Below are 20,493 nucleotides of genomic sequence, written 5' to 3'. Positions count from 1 at the left end.
CCCTTGCGCAGGTGCTCCAACGAGGACTAGTGGGGAGTGGCGATTCTCCGATACCTCGGCAAAACATCGCCGCGTTCCTCTCTCTCTCTCTCTCTATTTACTTTGAGCACTTACTTTGAGCATTTACTTTGAGCAATTCAATACTTGTCTTCATTTCCATAAGAATTGCTTGCTAGAGTAAGTTTGGAACTTAGATTGAGAGGTTGTTGTGCATTAGTTTGATATAAACACTTTTCTAGGCACAAGGGGTTAATTGGGCTATCCGTAGGATTTGATTATTGCAAGAAAATTTAGAATTAGCCCAATTCACCCCCCCCCCTCTTGGGCATCTTGATCCTTTCATACGGCTCATAAGACAAGCGAACAGGGCCCTAGTTGTCAACATCCATCTGCTTCAGGATGGTCGCCCCATCATTTGCTGGCAATCAAAAGGCAACACTTTCAGTAAGCAAAGTAATTGAGGAACTGTTTGTCAGTGCGATAGCTCATTTACATTACTGCGAAGTGAACTTGTAAAGCATAGAACTAGATCTTAAAACCAAAGCACCCTGTCAAAATTAACCGACCGAATGGAAGCATGGAGCATTGAGATAGCTTATATATATATCTATAATTGTGAACCACTGGACAGCGAGAAGGCACTTTGAACAAGCAAAAGTAGATCACAAAACATCACCTCCTATCCAAATTGATTTACTGTATGGATCTTACACTGTAGGTCAGTGTCACTTGTGCATAACAGAAGCTATTGGGGGGGGGGCGCAAAACAGCTTGTAATCTATGTTGGGCAAGCTCTGTCCAAGTTGATTTCGGTAATGCTATGACTCTGACATCCGACGGTTCCTGATGCGTGTCAGATAACTATTGGATACAACGGCCGCGCGTCCTCCTCTACTCGTCTCTCACGGCTTTATCCACTCGCACTACAGTTCATTTCACAGCTCGTCCACACGTTCGCTACTGCTCCTCCTCTCCTCTCCCTCTCCTCCCCCCATGGATCTAGGAGCTCCACGCGCCCCCAACTGCACTCCACAGCGCCGCGATCCGGTGGCCGCGCTCCTCTCCGCCTTTCGCCCGTCCTCCACCACTCCGGCGTCCTCCTCCCCCACCCCGGCAGCGCCCATTCCCGACACCGACGTCCTCCCCCATCATGGTGGCTCCTTCTCCCACACCGATGTCTCCTTCCCCATCCCCGGCGTCCTTCTCCCTTACCCTGGCTCCCTCCTCCCCACCCTGGCACCGCCCCTCCCCGACACCGGTGACCTCCCCCATAGGGAGCTCCTGACGCCCTCAGATCTGGTGGCCATGACGTTCCCTGTGTAGGGCACTCTCCCCCCTGTATGTTGCAATTGTATCTTTTAGTTGTTTCAGGCGCTTCAGAGGTATGTTGCAGTTGAATCGTAAGGATGTTTGCACAAGTAGATTTGGGGGATGTTTTGCCCATGTTTCAACAGATTTTCAAAGATTTTGTTGCAAGCACTGTGTTCAAAATGTTTTACTTATTTTTAGACGATGTTGCAATCATTCTGATCTGGATGTTTCATATGATTAACAAATGTTGCAACAATACTTTTTGAAATGTTTCAGTTGCTTCAGTATCATGTTGCCGTAGTTGTTCCATGTTGCTGCAAGTATTTTTATTCGAGTGTTGTTTCATATGCTTTCAGCCTAATGTTGCAGCAGTTGTTCCACAATGTTGTAATAATATGTTCATGGAGTTTCAGCTGCTTCAGCCTAATGTTGCAGCAGTTGTTCCGTGTTGTTGCAATAATATGTTCATGGCGCTTTAGCTGCTTCAGTATAATGTTGCAGTAGTTGTTTCGCGTTGTTGCACGTGTTTTTATTCTAGCTTTCTATATTGTTCGGCCGGGGAGGGGCGAACCGGGCGGACGGGGGCGCGTGGTTCGCTGAGGCCTAGCGAGCAGAGGTGCTGGGGCCGGCGGACGCGGGTGCTGTGGCAATGGGGGCGCTGGGCATGTAGCATGCTCGTCGCGGGCGTGGGGCGGACGCGACGAGCTGCGGGGCGATCTGGGGGTGTGCGGACTGGACTGGGGGGGCGTGCGGAACTGGGAAGGGGCGCGCGCTTGGGGAGTGCGGATTGGGAAGCGGATGAGGGTGGTCGAGCGTTGAGGGGCGTCCGGACGCTAGCGCCCGGATCGGACGTTTGGGCTCTAGCAGTCCGCAATTGATTTATTGTGGGGATCCTAAACTATAGGGGCGCCTCACTTGAGCACTGCAGCAGCAAAATTGTTGGGGGGGGGGGGGTTGCACTACTTGTAGCAAAGGGACACCACATGTTATCTGTAAAAATGCATAGTTATGTCCAAGTTCAGCAGCCACTCATCAAGCAAAGTCACGTGCAACTCAATTACAGGAACTAGCTGACGTTCCTTCAGAAAACTAGTTGCCTTGTAAAGATAATAATTTATACCAGGAAAATATAAAGTTTCATATTAACAAACGATACTAAAACAATGATGCTAACACAATTCTTGACCTAATAGTACCGGTAGCTAGTAGCAAAGTCACCTTTCGCAGTTTGCCGCCCTGGGTCGCTCATCACGGAAGATGTCGCCTGCTGTTGCACGCACCTCCGGCCGCATGCTCGTTCTCGGCCACCACCGGGTGTGGGATTGTTCTCGGTCGCAACCACGCCCTAGTCTCCTCTGGTTGCGTGCTCATTCTCGACCGCCATTGCAACCCTATCACCTCTAGGCAGATCTGGATCTGGATCTGGGCGACGACCGACGTGGAGGGCGCCAGCGGCGGTCGGAGGCGGAGGCGACGGCGTGTGAGGGAGGAGCAAGGAGCGGCGGCACTGTGAGGGAGACCGAGGGAGAGAGGGAGTCAGGCGTGAGGGAGAGCTCGTGGGCTTTGATGGGGATGGAGAATTTGGGTGTCGACATGTATCCTCCTCTCTATGTGTTTTTTATTTCTTATTATTTCTTTTCTTTTTCTCTTTTCTTTGAACTGCTCTTTTTTTATATCTTAGATATTATATAAGTCATCAGAGGAGATGTGCGTGTAAACGGGTGTGTTTTTTTCTTTTCTTTTTAATTTTTATTTCTCTTTCTATGTAATTATATTTCTTGTTTCCATTTATGAAATTGTTTTAATTCCTTGGGTTTTCCGGAGTCTCACCTAGGGTGTTATAATTAATTTGATTTTAAACATTAGTTTAGAAATGAACCGTAATAGACGACAGAATTCTACGATGATTTCTTAAAAGGTCGCCAGTGAACCATCGTATATAAGCGTTGTAGTGCTAACATTGGCCTTACACCTCAAACGCATGCACGGTCCCACCCAATGCCCATGCCACGGGCCCCACGGTCGACGTGTAACACTGTTTGCGTCACATGATTTAGGAAAGCGAATCACCTACAGATATTGTATATTCACGCGCATAAATGTTGTTTAGTTTCCCTCAAAAATGTATTACCTTGCCCTGCCCTGCATGTCATCCATGTCCGTGGTCGTCTTCATCGTCGCCACGCCAGCAGATTTCACGATCCCAAAACTGACCCTGGCGGCCCCACAGGATCTGAGGGCATTTCGGTCATCTTAACCCCGTTCGAGAACTCTATAAAGCAGCACCTGAACACGTGAAATCCCCGCACACACAGCCGCTCGGCTAGCTCGCTCGTCGCTCAGCTCTCTGGGCCACTCATTGCCGGTTGGCATTCGTTCGTTCCTCCGGCCGGTCAGTAGGCGCCGACGAGGTCTCGCCGCCGCCGCAGCGCTCTCTCTCGAGAGAAAATTAAACTGGCCAAAATCGAGAAATATAGAGCAAGAAAGAGAGGCAAGAGAGAGAGGGGATCGGAGGGCGGGCCGGGGCCCAAGATAGAGGCAGGGAGCGTGCGCAGGAAGTTGATGAGGCTCCTGTCGTTCGTGCCCTTTGGCTGCCGTGCTGGACCCGTCGACGACGCGCCGCCCGAGGACCACGCCTCTGCTGCCGGAGACGACGACGCCGCCGCCGCGAGGAGGCGCCGGAGGAGGATTGCCAACAGGTCCGCCGTGGGTGCCGCGCAGTGGCGCCCCTCGCTTGGGGACATCTACGAGGAGTACAGCACCGACGCGGCCAAGGCAGCCGCCGGCAGGCCGGCGAGGGCCAGTCTCGCCAGGAAGGCGGCGTCCTGGGACGTCGCCCGGGTGCTGCCCCGCGCTCGCAGCGATGAATACCGGTAAATATGACACTACACCATTTCCTATGAGTTTTTTTTTCCAAAAGAAAGAGGGAATTATATGGAGATAATTCCTTATTTGACACTGGAAAAATGAGTCGTTCCTTTCTTGGCCCTGAAATTTTCTTCGTTCCCTATTTGACACCCACTTCAACTTTCATCCCTAATTTGACACTACCGTCAAATCCGTTAGCTAACGGTGTTAACTGGCTGTTAAAAAGACGTTTTTGCCCCTAGAAAAAAAACGGCGAAGCAAATTTGAGAGGAAAAAAAACTGCGCCCGCCTCTGATGCATGCGCCCAGCTGCAAAAAAAAGGCGCAGTTTTTTTTTCCTCTCAAATATGTTTCGCCGCTTTTTTTCTAGGAGCAAAAACGTCTTTTTAACAGCCAGTTAACACCGTTAGCTAACGGATTTGACGGTAGTGTCAAATTAGGGATGAAAGTTGAAGTGAGTGTCAAATAGGGAACGAAGAAAATTTCAGAGCCAAGAAAGGAATGACTCATTTTCCCAGTGTCAAATAAGGAATTCTCTCAATTATATGTATTTTAAACTTCAGCACCCAAATTACACATGAAAAATATATGAAACAAATAAGGTACAATATTACATCCAAATTCTTCAATCTTCTTCTCTAGTGGCTTTTCTCGATGCAGTCGATGCTCTACAGATTCTTGTCGAACATTGGAACCAGAGAGCAGTCCATACGAATCGAATGATCTACCCTAAATATTGGACAAGGCGGTTCTGGAACCCGTCCAAAACGCATATGATCGATGAAAGATTATCGTCAGTTGCATCGTCGGACACGGCATAGGACGGACATTCATCTACTGATTTTCTCTCCGCAGCCATTTTCTATAAGTTTTGTCGACGCTATTTCTCCCTGTTCTCTCTCGATGACTCGATCTAATATGAGAACACGATGCATGCTTGCTTGCACAGGCACCTTGAGAGCGCGTCGTCCATGCCAGCGTTCGCGCCGACGGCGTACCTGTTCTGATCGTGGCGTCGGCAGCCGCCAGTCGTTGCCGACGACGATATGATTAAGACAGGAACCAACCAAAACTACCATGGGAAGAAGCATATATACAGATTACTATCAACGTATTGTAGAACCAAGGATCTATATGCATCATCGGACCGGAATAAAGCTATCTCTCTTCTTCGTGAGAGATAGCGCGCGCGTGTGTACTACTACATGCATGCGTGTGTGTGTGTGACGTGTCGTCTATATATGTGATGGTTTGGATGAGATAGAGTCGTGCACATATGTGTGGGCGTGTGGCATGCAACACCATGTATATGACGACCTAGTTTGTAAGCCTTCACATGCATGGTGTAAATGCCATGTACATAATAATTACTAGTGTGTGTGTGTGTGTGTGTGTGTGTGTGTGTGTGTGTGTGTGTGTGTGTGTGTATATATATATATATATATATATATATATATATATATATATATATATATATATATGTTAATAATAGTACTATAACTAATAGAATATCGAATTCTGTATTCAAGTTGATTGGACGTGTGTATATGTTTATCACTGATGAGAATTGCTAACGAAACAGTCTCAATGAGATATTCGCAAAAAAACAAAGAACAGTGTCAATGAGGAGAGGAAAAGATTTTATTCATCAACTCCTCCGCCTGCTGTCCGCAACTTAAAAAAAAAGTTGTATACATCCGATCATCTAGACATACGTTATCTCTAGATGTATAACAAAATAGATGTACCAAAAAAGTCAAAACGATTTATAATTTGGAATGGAGAGAGTAGTTATTACAAAAAATATTTTGAATGGAACAATGAATATGAACACAAGCGATATATACAATCCAATGCTCCACCTTTTGATTAGAAAAGCAATAAATAAATATGTGTGGGTTAGATAATTCCTGGGATTGAGTTCTACCCTATATCTGTTAATTAAAAAAAAGTAAAATATGTGTGGATTGGATAATCCAATTCGTTGGATATAACTAGACCACACATTCAACAGGTGGGCTGAAGGAAGCATATATAAAATAATATGTATGGGCCATCAGCTGATGGGCTTCAGTCATTTGAGTATATCTTATCGATGGTATATTGTTCTGTATATATATATATATATATATATATATATATAAGAAATATAGACCCTAGTAATAAGCAGAGAGAAATAAAAAATGATGGTATTAAAGAGTTTTCGATGACATATAAGGGAGGATAAGTATATGTTTTGATGGCGTATCAGGAATTCCAAACGGGTCTAAATCCGTGCTTAATAGAATGTGACATACTGATATATATGGGGCTCACATGTAAACTACCCCTCCTCTCCCTCCATCTCTCTCTCTCTGGGTCTCTGTGGACTATGGCTGACTAGCCCGTGCTCTGCCCCTACCGCCGCCACCCACTCCACGCCGATGAACGCTCCGCCCCCGCCACTGCTCACCTCTGTAGTCACCACATTGTCACATCCCAAAATTCCTATTTTAGGCTGTGAATAAAAAACTCTAAATGAAATCAGTGATACAATAAAATTTCCAAAATTTATTTAGTCGGTTGATAATTCAAAGAGTGAAGATATGGTTTATAGAAGTTTAAAAAGTCAATGTAATTTGTTTGTTTGCATTCATGCCTTTGCACTTATTTTATAGTGTGGAAATAGACTTCTAAAATTCTATTATGCCCTAAATAGGTTTTGTGTTGTTTTAAAAAATAAAGTTTCAAAACTTTATTTCCAAACATAGTTCTCAAAATATGTTAAATATTGAGTTGCAAAAATTTTAAAGCTATATTTTAAATATGTTTTAAAGAATATTTAAAAAAGGGGTTAAAATTTTAAAATAGTTTAAAGACCGGTAACAAAAATAAGCTCAAATTTGTTACAAACTTTAGTTTCAAAAATATTTAAGAAATAGTTTGTTTTGGCTTGAAAAATAAAGTCAAATAAAATTGATTTAAAAATTGTTTGAAAATGATCATTGGAAGCTAGATTTATAAAGTGTGTTTTGAAGATATAGTTTAAAATATATTCCAAAAGTGATATTTTAAACTATTTCTCAAAACATATTTTAAAAAGGTTTCTAAAAATACGTCCATAAAGGGCCAAATATTTGAAACATGTTTAAAAAGTGCATTCAAAAATAATTTATAAAAGTTTGGGAGTTTTCAGATTTAAATAGTCTGGAAAAGTAGGTAAAACTCTATTTTAAAAGAAAAAAAAACTTTTCCTTTCCTCTTTTCCTTCCTTGTTTCCGGCCTATTTCTGCCCGTGGCCCGCGAGGCCCAGCCGCCTCCCTCAGCCCAGCCTGCCTCGCACCCCTGCCTCTCTCTTCCTCGAGCACCTCCCGCGGCCCATAGCGCGCAGCTGCCCAGTGCCTGTAGAGTCTAGTCTCCTCTTCCTTGTCTCTCTGCCATCCCGGGCCCGCGAGACAGTCCCTACCCGCCCGTCTGCAACTGCAAGCAGGAGCCACAGGAGGCGGGAGCTCAACGAGCACGAGCAGGCCCGTTCGATCCCGCAGCGCCGCCCTAGTCGGTCCCGTGCTGACCGGCCCAGATTCGCTCGGATCCGGCCCAGATTCTTCGGCCCAGATGGCACCTTGTCCCGAGGACGCGACACACGAGTCACGAGGTATGCTCGCTCTCTGCACCTTGTTATTATTCCTTTTCTTCTCAAGCATCTGCACTCACTCTCTCTGCTGTGTCTGCTCGTCATTTCCTCCTAAAATCCCCAATCCTCGAATCGATTAAACCCTAATCGCCATGGCGGGTACCGGGTAGCGACTACTCCAGGCCGCCGGTGCGCCCGCGCGACTTCTGAGCCCCCCCGGAACCCGCCCTTGTCCCGGCGTCGACCGTCGCCCCCATCCCTGGGAGAGTGGGAGTTCAGAGCCGCAGACGCCGGGTCACCGGGGCGACGGGAACGTGTGGCCGCAACCGCAAGACGCAGGCAAGAGGACGGGAATCAACCCACGATGTCTCAGTCACCGGGAGGACGCGAAGGTATGTTTACCCCGATGTTGATCAGTACCAATATGTGTTCGATTTTTTTTTTTTTTTGGGGGGGGGGGGGGGGGGGGGGGGGTCTAGATCGTGGAGCTTTGGCAAATGCAGAAGCGTAGATCGATTGGTTCGAGGTTTTGGTCTCGGGAATACCCGGTATTAGAAAACCCTGTCTCCGGAGCGACCGAGAATCCGTTTCTCGTCTCTGTTTCATCTGGAAGCGGTTCGTCCATGCCAATATGCCGTTGTGTGTGAAGAGTTTTTGATTGCATCGCTTTCTGTATGTATGTATTTAGCCATCATCAGGAATCGAGACCATCGATGCTAGAATGCAGGCTAGGTCGAATTCTTATTCATCCCCTTTCATGTTCCATGTTGTAGGGTTGAAGAAATCTGTTTAATTCAGAGAGCCTGCTAGAGTTTCATCTGTTGTGTGCAGACTTCCTGATCCTGATACTTTGCCTGTGAATTAGCAGATGCTATCCGTTATCCGCTTATGTCGGAACGGAATTGTCACCGCGTGCGGTATCCGTTATCTGCTTCTAGATGAATGCCCTGGCAACTCTTGAATATACATTTATCTGTTTGATATTGCAGACAGTTTTTTAGGATTCGTAAGGATTGAATCTGCGTGGTTTGAAATTGATGAAATAGAGATTACGATGGTTTTTGTTTTATGCGTGTGTTGTGTTGTACGTAGTTTTCTTTAGCTGCATTGGTCATTGTAGTGGTTTGTTCTTTCAAAACAAAAATCTTGTGGTGGTTGGTTTTTGAGGTTTCATTACCGCAAATCTTGCGGTGGTTGGTTTCATTACCGCAAATTTGAAGTACTGACATGAATTTAGCAACAGTGTAAGCACTAAGCAGTAATGTGACTACGTTCATCACTTGCAGATTGCCTGTTTGGTCGGCTCCTGTTTTCACCATTTCCATGTTATTATGCTAGACTAAGTAGAATTAATAACATATGCATGGAATATGTTAGATTGTCTGACGTAGGCTCCTGTTTGGTCGGCTCCTGTTTTCACCTTTTTATTCTTTGGTCATTCCTTTTGCTACGTAGGCAGTGGGTTGAATTGGCTGACGTCATGTTGTTAGAATGTCTTAACTTTCATCTTCTCTAAGTGTAGCTTTTTCGTTTTCTAGTTTTTAAGCACAAATATTTTCTCTAAGTGCTGTTAGATTGTCTTAACCACTAGGACATTGCGAACAAAAAGTCTGTTGTATTTGCAACTTATTACAATGCCTGCTCTTCTCTTTGTGAAATGACAAATTGGCAGAATTGGTACTTAGATTGATGATGCTTGTCATATAAGAAAATAAATGATCAGCACAATCACTACCTGCATATTCAATAGTTTTTCTTGACCTTTCTCTCCTATGACATGATGTGTTTTTCTCTGAGGAAACCGGAGGGGTTGTCCCCTATTGTGTGTGTTTGTGTGTATGGAAAAACAAATACTCCTGTGATACTGATATGTAACCAACTTTCTGTGTTTGTAGGCATATATTACAGCAGGCAGAGGAAACCTTCTGAGCGCAGTAGCAGTGTATTTACACCCATAGCTGCAATGTATTCCGGTGGTCATGCACTTCCTGATGCAAATAGGAGCCCCAATTTGGTATTTGGTAGTACGAAGAAGGATTGGGACAACATTCGTCACCGCAAGCTTCAATTGGTCAACTTCCTTGCTGGTCTGGAAAGCGCCTCTGGAAATTCTGCACTAGCTGGCAAAATCGTGGAGCCAACTGAACAAAAAGAAAAGGGTGACATAATAGTTCTTGATTCAGATGATGAGGATGGAAACAGTTCAGAATACAATAAGTTGGCATCTGGGGTGAACAAAGAACTCAGAACATCTGAAGTGGCTAGTAATATCACAGAAAGGATGGCGTCTAATAAGAGCCAAGCATTTGAAACTATTGATGCTTATGGAGACAAGAACACGCAGATTGTTCCATATGGTCAAGGTTCTGCTTTAGTGAATCAGTTTCCTTTGCAAACCAGTTGGCAACCATCTATTCAGTTTGAGAGAGTTGTGTTGCAGAAAAGGCCTGAGGAGCAGCGAATGCAAGATCTTGTGGTATGACCTTCCAATTCCAGTTTGTTAAACTAATATTATCTTTTTTACTTCTTAATAATAATGATGTGCAGCTCTTCTACGTGTTTGAGAAAAAAACTAATATTAACTTCTATAAATCTTTGTTGTTGTGATTATTCTACTATATGTGTACCATGATGAAAGACTCTGCATTCCAACTCTTAACTCGTGTTTCTCATTCTAGGCTGCTAGCATTGCAGAGAAGAGAGCAGAAACACAAATGTTCCTTTCACTTCCTACGGAGAAAAAGCGAAAGAGATCAGACCTCAGTTTGCTGATGCTCGACTCATTTGTCCCTAAACAAAGAAGAAAAGGTGACACAGGTCTAGCAGCAGCTGATTTGTCATTGGATTTACAACAAACTGCTACATCACCAGAACCTGACATGGCTATAGAGGAAGAAGAGAAACATAAAAATGAAAGTGATGGTCTTGAGGATTATTGGAAAGATTTTGCATTGGCTGTTGAAAGCACAAAGGTATGAGTGTCAACCACAGAATTTGATTTATATTGCAGCACCACATGAAAATCTTTAATTTTTTCCCCCAGTTGACTGCTAGTTCTGCTTGTGAGTACATGTTGTATCTTTTTTGAAGACTGAACACTGATCTCTGTGGAGCATTTTCTTGCTAATACATCATATTTTGCCTGCTTGCTGGCAAGAAATACACTCGATTTTTCAATGTAAGGTCAAGTCAACCATGTGTAACTGCAAGTAAACAAAAGATCCCAAGAACTTTTTGGCTGTTGGTATTGTGGTAATTTTCATGGATGACCGTAACAACGACTACACCTTGATTACAACTGTGACTTGTATTGTGAAATGATAATTCCCAAGAAAAGGGGGTATCTCATTATACAAGAGCTAAGTGTTTAAATAATGCACTGAGATTCATTGGCTAAAGTGTTAAAAAATGCATCCCTTACTGTTCAGTTCAATTGTTGGTTACCAGTTTGTACTGTTTGTGATTTGGTTATATTTATTGGTCCAGCTTGACGAAGTTGATGAGGCGGCAAATGAAAAGGAAGATGATGGAAAGATGGAGGACACCGACTGCAATCATGACATTCGGATTCATGAAGATTTGGGCCATGTGTGCCGTGTGTGTGGTATGATTGTGAGAAGAGCTGATTCAATAATTGATTATCAGTGGAAAAAGGTTTGTAATTTGTTTAAGATATATGAGGCTTTTCCAGCTCTAGTTCATTTTGCAATAAAGTTTTTTTTTATACATGCATATAGTTTTTGCCATGTGAAAATTCTAAGCACAGTCACCGAGTTGGGGTGTTCTTTTTTTTTTGGCAAAATGTCTGGTAGTTAATTTTAATTCTTTAGTTCTACTTCATGCACCTTATAGTTTCTAGTTTTGAACACCTGTGCTGTTAGCCTATCTGCTCATTTCATGTGATATGCACTAGTTCCATACTCGTTCACATACTCTTTACAGTTTTAACTTTTGGACACTGTTAGCTTATCTTCCTATTCTACTTGATATGCACAAGTTCTATAGTCTGCCTTGATAATTTGGTTATCCTCACCTTGTATGCACATGGAAAGCTTGTGAATATAAACTATCGAGAATATCAAAACCATCATCGTCGGCAATGCCAACTAATATCAAACAATAGAAAACTATTGGGATTTAACTCAGTGTTTTTTAAATAAATGTTTGCTTGCAGATTAACCTTGAAATTAGGGCATTTTACTGGAAGCCTGAGACTACAGGAGCGCTTGTGTTTTTTTTTCTCCCCTGAATAACTTGCTAACTTAAGGGGGTGTGTTTTGCTATTATCTCTTTGATCTTGTTATTACTGTTTACTCTTTAGCAATCGGGGATATTTTACCATTTGTCTCTTGTTTGGGTAATGGTTGTTACTGTGTATGATATAGTGGCTGTCCTTTCGTCGATGTTATGGCTTTACTGTCAAGATGTACATGAGTTATGACATAATATACAACATGCTAGTATTGGCTCAGGAGCAACTGTTTGGCAACTTCATAAAGTAACTTCAATTTTATATTATAATCATGAAGTTCAAACTTCATGCGTGTAAAGTCTGAATAGAATTGGAGAAAGCGAGTGATTTTCATGACTACTTTTTTTTTCAGGCTTCAAGGAGAAAAACGAATTGCTATGGAGGACATTCAAAGGATGCTGATGAGATAGACTGTGGTACTGTTAAACTGTCTGAAGATTTTATAATCGCAGATGTTGCTATTCATCCTCGACATGCTCAGACAATGAAACCGCATCAGTTGGAAGGTTTCAACTTTTTGGTTAAGAATTTGATTGGAGACAAGCCTGGAGGTTGCATTCTTGCTCATGCCCCAGGTTCAGGGAAAACATTTATGCTTATAAGCTTCATTCAGAGCTTCATGGCAAGGTATCCATCTGCAAGGCCCCTTGTTGTGCTGCCCAAAGGGATACTAGGTATATGGAAGAAAGAAATTCAAAGATGGCAAGTGCAGGATATACCATTGTATGATTTCTACTCTGTTAAGGCTGAAAAAAGAGTAGAACAGTTGCAAATCCTCAAATCTTGGGAAGACAAGATGAGTATACTGTTTCTTGGATACAAGCAGTTCGCCACAATCGTCACTGATGATGGGGGCAGCAACGTCACAGCTGCATGTCGGGACAGGCTGCTTAAGGTTCCCAACCTTCTGATACTTGACGAGGGTCATACACCTAGAAATCGGGAGACTGATGTACTAGAATCGCTAAATAGAGTGGAAACACCACGCAAAGTGGTTCTTTCAGGTACACTTTTCCAGAATCACGTTGAGGAGGTCTTCAATATCTTGAATCTTGTTCGCCCAAAGTTTCTCAGGATGGAATCATCCCGCCCTATTGCCAGGCGTATAATGAGTCAAGTTGAGATATCTGGTAGAGGTTCAAAAGGGTTTGCTGATGCCGCATTCACTGAGGCAGTTGAAGGAACCTTGTTGAATGATGAAAACTTCAAGAGAAAAGCACATGTTATTAGAGGTCTTAGAGAACTAACAAAGGATGTGCTTCACTATTATAAGGGCGATATCTTAGATGAACTGCCTGGCTTAGTAGACTTCAGCGTGTTTTTGAAGCTCACACCCAAGCAGAAAGACATTATTCGCAACAAGTTAGAATCACATGACAGGTTCAAAAGAAGTGCAGTAGGGACTGCACTGTACATTCATCCTTGTCTTTCACAACTTTCAGAGGTTAATGCTGAGAACAGGGCTAACACCTTGAGAGATGATTTAGTTGATAGTCTGCTGGATTCTATCAATGTGAAAGATGGTGTGAAGGCCAATTTTTTCATGAATATCCTGTCACTTGCTAATTCTGCAGGAGAGAAAGTACTTGCTTTCAGTCAGTATATCCTTCCCATGAAATTTTTTGAAAGGCTGCTGGTTAAGATGAAGGGCTGGCATGTGGGGAAAGAGATTTTTATGATCTCTGGTGATACTAGTCAAGAAGACAGAGAAGTGGCAGTGGACCATTTTAACAACTCTGCCGATGCAAAAGTTTTGTTTGGTTCTATCAAGGCATGTGGAGAGGGCATCTCCCTCGTCGGTGCATCGAGAGTTGTCATTCTAGATGTACACCTGAACCCATCTGTCACCCGTCAAGCGATTGGGCGTGCATTCAGGCCTGGACAGCAGAAGAAGGTGTTTGTATACAGGCTTGTAGCTGCCGATTCAGACGAGGAAAAGGTCCATGAAACAGCATTCAAGAAAGAAGTCATACCGAAGCTGTGGTTTGAATGGAGTGAGCACTGTACTACGGAAGACTTCAAGCTTGGTCAAGTTGATATTGATGACTCTGGGGACAAACTATTGGATACTAAAGCAAGCCGCCAGGATATCAAAGCTCTGTATAGAAGGTGAACCCCCTCCCTCTCTCAATCTCAATATTGTTTTGCATGCTAGTAGCCTCATCTAGTGTCTTTGTAGGTAGGTAACAAGCTTTGTGGCCACTGGACACCATGTAAATATTGCAGTGCTGATCGTTGAGCTGATCCTTGACCTGAAGTAAGAGAGTTTTTCCTGTACAATCGCACTTTAAATTACATCATGAAGACAATGCTCCCTGTTCCGTTTCATTCCATGATAGCAGTATTTTCTTTAACAGATACTGTTCTCTCTGCACGGTGTTACAGTGGCTACATTGCGCGGCGACAGATCTGAGTTTGCTCTAAACTAGGACTTTCCGTAATTGTCATTTCAAGCTATATCTGTGGAATGGCTTCTTTTTCTTTGTAGTATGTGCCAATTTGGGTCAGCAGTCAGCTGATCCTCGACTCATTTCTTGACTCTTATTAGGCCAAGTTTCTGAGGATTAACTGCTATGGTGTTTAGCCTTGAGTAAATATTTCGTTCGCAATAATAACAACCCAGTAAACCTAATGGTTGTCTTTGTGCGGTTGTGTTGGTTGTTCTTGAGCGTTGGAATTTATCTGGTGCCCTTTTTATGTGGTAGATGCTATGCAGGTGTCACTCTTGATTTGTTTGCGTGTAGCTCAGTTTGTTTTCCCTGCGTGACATGTTTATTCACCTCTTACTAGATACTATTAGTTTCTCGATATTCATTTTGGTCAACATTGGGTCTGGGGTATTATAAAGCTCTTTCTTTGTGCATAATATGGCAGAACTCTCGCAGTTTTTTTTTTGGAAGAACAAATGTAATGTAAGGAATCTGAGATATTATACAGATCTGTTTTTTCCCCTATGCCAATCTGAAAAAGGGAAAACTAGGGGAAAGGCAAGTAAAATAGGCAGGGAAAGTTGTGCAGTGCAGGTCACTGGATTTGTCGTCGGCATTATTATTGTTATTAGAAAACAAATGATCTCATCCAACCACTATAGGTGGTTAGTACCTGTACCAGTCCTCAATGGAGGTCACTCGATCTGAGACCTCACACTATTTCACTGTGTCCATTGGGGAGGGGTATGTCTTTCACTCTGCTCCCGAACCACGGTATCCAAGTCAACATTGCAGTTGCAGGCCTCCATGGCCAAACCCATGCCATGGTACTCGGTTTGGCATTGCTTCACTGTTAGGATGAGGTCGCAACATGTGGAAAACCTATATTCTGTTTATAAATCATGTGTCTTTGTGGATTAGTATGTGTTGCTCTTTATGGTTTAGCTATTATTGTGATGTTTTCTATGCAAGGGACCTGGCAAATGTGTGTGTGTATATTCAAAAGTTACATTAAAACTGTGGTTTAGCTATTAAAGTTAACTATTAATTTACATATATGATTAAGTGTTATATATGTGTTTAAATGAGCTTAATAATTTTAAGGCCCCATTTGGATGTTGTAGTATTCTAAAACTGTAGTATCTAGAAACCACAGTTTTAAAGACCACAACCATGTAATACCATAGTATTTAGAAACTAGAGTTTTTCTCTGTTTTAAGTATTGTTGCCGACAATTTCAAATGGTCCGGCTGCCGGCGACGTACAAATATAAGAGCATCTGCTCTTTATACAGCAAGAGAAACCTATTATTTAAAAATAATGAAACTATGAGTAGTCAAACTTGATCCTTAATGCATGCATCTGGCTTAACTGCAACTGCAACTGCCATGTAAGGTTATCCACGGATCACAATTATTTCTATTCCTACTAGTCATGCTGTCCTTGTCTCCACTTGCCATGGAAGCCAAAGGTGGGCAATTTGTTTCCTGGTTCGAAGAAGGGAAACATGGAAACAAAAGGACTGCGCGCATGGAAAGGAAAAGGGCGCGAAGGGAAAATGAGACACGCGGTGGACGCGCGTCGCGCGCATGCCGAACCTCTGTAAAAAATATAGAGGTCTGGGACGGAGTTTTTCTGGACTCCAAAAAAAAAAAACTACGGTTTTGTTAATACCGTAGTTTGTAAAACTCCAAATTATTTACATCTAAACACCTTCTTTCTTTCAGATACCTGGGTATTTTAAAAAACTACGGTATTGATCTAAAACTCAAAAAAAAAAAAAGAGCATCCAAACAGGGCCAAAGTTCCATATACGTTTTAAGTTAATATAACAGATTTAAGTGTTAAGTGTACTTGCAAGTTCAATTGTCACAGATGTCTCGAAGTGAATCAAACATGTTTAAGTGGAACATAACAAGATTAAGTATCATCTATGTTTAATAAACTCAGGAAGCTTAAGTATCGTTATATTTAATGAGAAAACTATGTATTTGGCACTAAAACAAATCGGTCTTTCATATTTGGCACTAGAAAATTTGAACTTCCTTATCTAGCATCGAGTTGAAATTTTCTTTCGTAAATGACACTGCCGTCTATTTAGACCAGTAACGGTGTCAAGTGGCTAGCAAAATGACATAAATGCCCTAGATTGTAGCAAAAGTCCATGGTGCTAAATAGGGAAAAAAAAATACACAGGTTGTCAAATAAGAAAATCATAAATATCATAAATATACTTTGAACTAAAATGTGGATTTTTGATAATTCAAGACTGCAAATAAATAATTAATAAATTTCAAATTGGTAATAGCAGGTACAGATTATGCCCCTCACTCTTCCTTTCATCTCGGCCACAGATCAAGGATGCATGGCTCAGGATGGCTGCTGGTTGAAATACGTAACTTATATTTTCAAAGTATTTATCTTTTAGTTTTCTAAAAGAAAAGGAGAGTATATGCCGTCATCGTAACGTCATGGCTAAAGAGCAGAGCACACTGTGCATGGCTCGGCCGGTGTTTGACGCCGAGCACACGTGGCCAGCGGAGCACGCGGCCCGGGCAACGCGCGGAGCTCGTAGCCTTGGCAGCGCGCGGAGCAGCAGCCGGGGATCTTGCGGCCTGGGCGCGCGGTGCGCGGAGCTCACCCGACGTGTTGCTGCTGCTTGCATTGGCGACGCACCAAGCTCGCGGCCTGGGCGGCGCGCCGAGGACGCGGCCTGCGTGAAGCGGGCGAATTGGGCGGCGCACGGAGCACGCGAACGGCGTGGAGCGGGCGAGCTGGCGAGCCGCTGCGGCGGCGGCCACATGGCCATGCGGGTAAGCAGCAGCACGTCGGTTTGGGAGCTCCGACGTCATGCAGCACAGTCATGCGGGCGAGCAGCAGCAGCACGCCGGCCGCGTCCTCCGCACGCCGCCCAGGCCGCGAGCTCCGCTCACCCGCGTGCTGCTGCTGCGCGCAGGAGAAGCCGCGTTTTTGCACAGCACAGCCGCCGCTCGTCCACGCCCGGAGCCACATGACCGGCGTCGCGTCGAGCTCCAGCGCCATCGCGTCATCTCTGGACAGAGAAGCTGCTCGACGACGTCCTCCTCCTCGCCGAGACGCACGCTGTGCATGAACGGCTGTCGCGGAGCTCGCCCTGTCGCACCCTCCGCATCGCCGCAGCTGCTTCGTCGACTCGTGCCGCGGTTGCGACAACTGCAGCAAGGGGTACAAGAGCTACTGCCCGCAGCTCGTGCCAACCTCCAACGGCGTGGGCTTGGACGACGGCGGCGCCACAACCCAGGGGGGCTTCTCCGACGTCCTCGTCGTACCCGAGCACTACGTGGTGCGGGTCCCGTCCAGCCTACGGCCCGTCGGGGCCGCGTGCGCGGGCGTCACTGTGTTCAGCCCGCTGGTGCAGTATGGCCTCAACGCCCCCGGCAAGCACCTGGGCATTGTGGGGGCTCGGAGGCCTCGGCCACCTAGCCGTCAGGTTCAGCAAGGTGTTCGGGATGACGGTCACCGTCATCAGCATGTCGCTGAGTAAGCGCGAGGAGGTGCTCGGCCGCCTCGGCGCCGACGCGTTCCTAGTCAGCCGCGACCCCGCGTAGACGGAGGCCGCGGCGAGCACGATGGACGGCATCGTCGACACGGTGTCAGCGGACCACCCTGTCGTGCCGCTGCTGGACCTGCTCAAGCCCATGGGGCAGATGGTCGTCGTGGGCTTCCCGAGCAAGCCTCTTGAGGTGCCCGCCTTCGGCCTCGTCACGGGCGGGAAGTGTGTGGCCGGGAGTGCCGGCGGCGGCGTCGGGGAGTGCCAGGCGATGCTTGACTTCGCGGGTGAGCACGGGATCAGCACTGGCGGCGAGGAACTCCCGGCGCGTTCCCCGCGCCTCGATTTGCCGAGTCCGGCGCGAGAGGCCGCCGCACCTCCGCGAGCTCCTGGGCAGGAGATGAGCCGCCGGCCACGAGCGAGTATAGAGGGGCATTTTGGTACTTTCGAAGGAAACATGACAGGTCAACGCAGTCAACTGATGGATGGATGCACTAAATGGACGGTAGTGCCATTTATAGATGAAAATTTTAACTCGATGCCAAATAAGAAAGTTCAAAATTTTTAGTGCTAAATAAAGAAGACTGATTTGTTCCGGTGCCAAATACATAATTGCCCCATATTTAATTAGACTTAACAGGCTCAAATGACATTTTTATGTTTAGGTGAACTTAACAAGTGCATGCATCATATATTTTTAAGCAAGTGTCATGTATGTACAAGTGATTAACTTACTAAGGGACATACAGTACTATATACGTGTTACAGTGAACTTAGCGAGACATAATAAACACATTGTTCCCAAAAAAAAAAAGAGACATAATAAACACATGCACATGCAGTTTATAGATACATGACACATACATCTTTTCTTTGTAGTATATGCCAACATGGGTCAGCAGTCAGCTGATCCCCTCGACTCATTTCTTGACTCTTAGGCCAAGTTTTCTGAGGATTAACTGCTATGGTGTTCAGCCTTAAGTAAATATTTCGTTCGCATTAATAACAACAACCCTGTAAACCTAATGCTTGTCTCTGTGCGGTTGTGCTGGTTGTTCTTGAGCGTTGGAATTTACCTGGTGCCTGTTTATGTGGTAGATGCTATGCAGGTGTCACTCTTGATTTGTTTGCATGTAGAATTGAGACATGCTACACTCAGTTTGTTTTCCCTGCGTGACATGTTTATTCACCTCTTACTAGTTACTACTAGTTTCGGGATATTCATTTTGGTGAACATTGGGTCTGGGGTATTATGAAGCTCTTTCTTTGAGCATCTGGCAGAACTATCGTTTTTTTTTTGGAAGAACAAATGTAATGTAATTTACATATATGCTTAAGTGTCATATATGTGTTTAAACGAGCTTAATAATTTTAAGTGTCATATACTTTAAGTTAATATAACAAATCTAAGTGTTTAGTGTACTTGCAAGTTTAGTTGTCACAGATGTCTCAAAGTGAATCTATCAAACATGTTAGTGAAACATAATAACAAGATTAAGTATCACCTATGTTTAATAAACTAAGGAAGCTTAAGTATCGTTATATTTAAGTAGACTTAACAAGATGAAATATCATTTTTTATGTTTATAAAGTGGACTTAACATGAACACGTATCGTATATGTTTAGGTGAACTTAACAAGCGTGTCATGTACGTACAAGTGAACTTACTAATACACAAAAATATTTAACGTTAACAAGGCATACTCCCAGTTCTCTTTTACATGTCATATTAGTTTGTCCTAAGTCAAACATTTCTAACTGTGACAATCAATTTTTTTTAAAGTATACATGTTAACTAACATAAGGTTTGCATTTTTAAATTCACCATGATAAATACTTTCATAATATATACAATCTACATGTCGTGAAACTATATAGATTTCTTGAAATTAATAGTCAAAGATGGATGTTTGATTTAAAGACAGCTAATACAACATGTGAAAATAAAAGGGGAGTATATATGTGCTATAGTGAACTTAGCAAGATATAATAAACATATATGCACATGCAGTGTATAGATACATATATACATGTACCAAGAATAAGTCTGTACAGGAACGTGCAGTGCTACAGAAGTCGCGTGTACTTGCTTACACATTACCCACTGACTATACGTACTCATTACCCACTTACCTACACATGAGTGCTGTACGCCTAACTAACACGTGACTTTGTTGTTCGTCATATATCGATCGTGCCATTGAGTAGCTTGATTGCATTGCGTTGCTTGATCACGGACTAGCTAGAAACTATATGTAACATATATATCAATGTTTCTACGACCAAACAGAAATTAATTTTTTTAGGAGAAAACAAAACATTACTTGCAAGAAGCTTGCTGGTATGGGCTCCTTTTTCCTTGTCATTTTTTTTGAAAGGTTTTTCCTTGTCATTGTGACGCTGCTGCAGCCATTGCTACGTATTTCATTATTATTATTAGCATTGTTTGTCATTACAAATTATTAAAAATATTATTAGCTCGTTAAGTTTT

General features: G+C 43.8%; 2 protein-coding genes and 1 pseudogene across 5 annotated transcripts; all 3 read left to right on the top strand.

Annotated features, from left to right (window-relative positions):
• Positions 1–3,619: 3,619 nt before the first annotated feature.
• Positions 3,620–5,376, top strand: LOC136501391 (uncharacterized). Of its 3 annotated transcripts, none has more exons than XM_066496906.1 (2): positions 3,620–4,184; positions 5,128–5,376. In XM_066496906.1, the coding sequence occupies exons 1-2, from the start codon at positions 3,874–3,876 to the stop codon at positions 5,183–5,185; spliced, it is 369 nt and encodes a 122-aa protein (XP_066353003.1). In that variant the 5' UTR covers positions 3,620–3,873; the 3' UTR covers positions 5,186–5,376. The 3 variants fall into 3 exon arrangements, with proteins under 3 accessions (XP_066353003.1, XP_066353002.1, XP_066353001.1); XM_066496905.1 differs by having other exon boundaries at positions 4,839–5,376; XM_066496904.1 differs by having other exon boundaries at positions 4,821–5,376.
• A 1,832-nt stretch (positions 5,377–7,208) lies between these two features.
• Positions 7,209–14,685, top strand: LOC136501390 (protein CHROMATIN REMODELING 35-like). 2 transcript variants are annotated; one of them, XM_066496903.1, is made up of 7 exons: positions 7,209–8,183; positions 9,687–10,267; positions 10,470–10,763; positions 11,278–11,445; positions 12,396–14,152; positions 14,227–14,300; positions 14,401–14,685. In XM_066496903.1, exons 1-6 carry the CDS (start codon positions 8,156–8,158, stop codon positions 14,228–14,230), a joined length of 2,832 nt encoding a protein of 943 aa, XP_066353000.1. In that variant the 5' UTR covers positions 7,209–8,155; the 3' UTR covers positions 14,231–14,300; positions 14,401–14,685. The 2 variants fall into 2 exon arrangements, with proteins under 2 accessions (XP_066353000.1, XP_066352999.1); XM_066496902.1 differs by having other exon boundaries at positions 14,223–14,300.
• Positions 14,686–17,335: 2,650 nt separating this feature from the next.
• LOC136499465 (probable cinnamyl alcohol dehydrogenase 8A) lies at positions 17,336–18,569 on the top strand (annotated as a pseudogene).
• The last annotated feature ends 1,924 nt before the right edge of the window (positions 18,570–20,493 follow it).

Source organism: Miscanthus floridulus, chromosome 13, assembly GCF_019320115.1.
Source record: "Miscanthus floridulus cultivar M001 chromosome 13, ASM1932011v1, whole genome shotgun sequence".
In the NCBI taxonomy this organism is placed as follows: Eukaryota; Viridiplantae; Streptophyta; class Magnoliopsida; order Poales; family Poaceae; genus Miscanthus; species Miscanthus floridulus.
This window is presented reverse-complemented; position numbering and strand designations above follow the sequence as displayed.

Excerpts from the sequence above, each read along its gene's own strand:
- LOC136501391 (XM_066496904.1), top strand. The coding sequence starts at position 3,874 with ATGAGGCTCCTGTCGTTCGTGCCCTTTGGCTGCCGTGCTGGACCCGTC. Across the intron at positions 4,185-4,820 it reads GCTCGCAGCGATGAATACCG|TGGCTTTTCTCGATGCAGTC; the intron begins GTAAATATGACA and ends CTTCTTCTCTAG.
- LOC136501390 (XM_066496903.1), top strand. The coding sequence starts at position 8,156 with ATGTCTCAGTCACCGGGAGGACGCGAAG. Across the intron at positions 8,184-9,686 it reads GTCACCGGGAGGACGCGAAG|GCATATATTACAGCAGGCAG; the intron begins GTATGTTTACCC and ends CTGTGTTTGTAG. Across the intron at positions 11,446-12,395 it reads TTGATTATCAGTGGAAAAAG|GCTTCAAGGAGAAAAACGAA; the intron begins GTTTGTAATTTG and ends TTTTTTTTTCAG.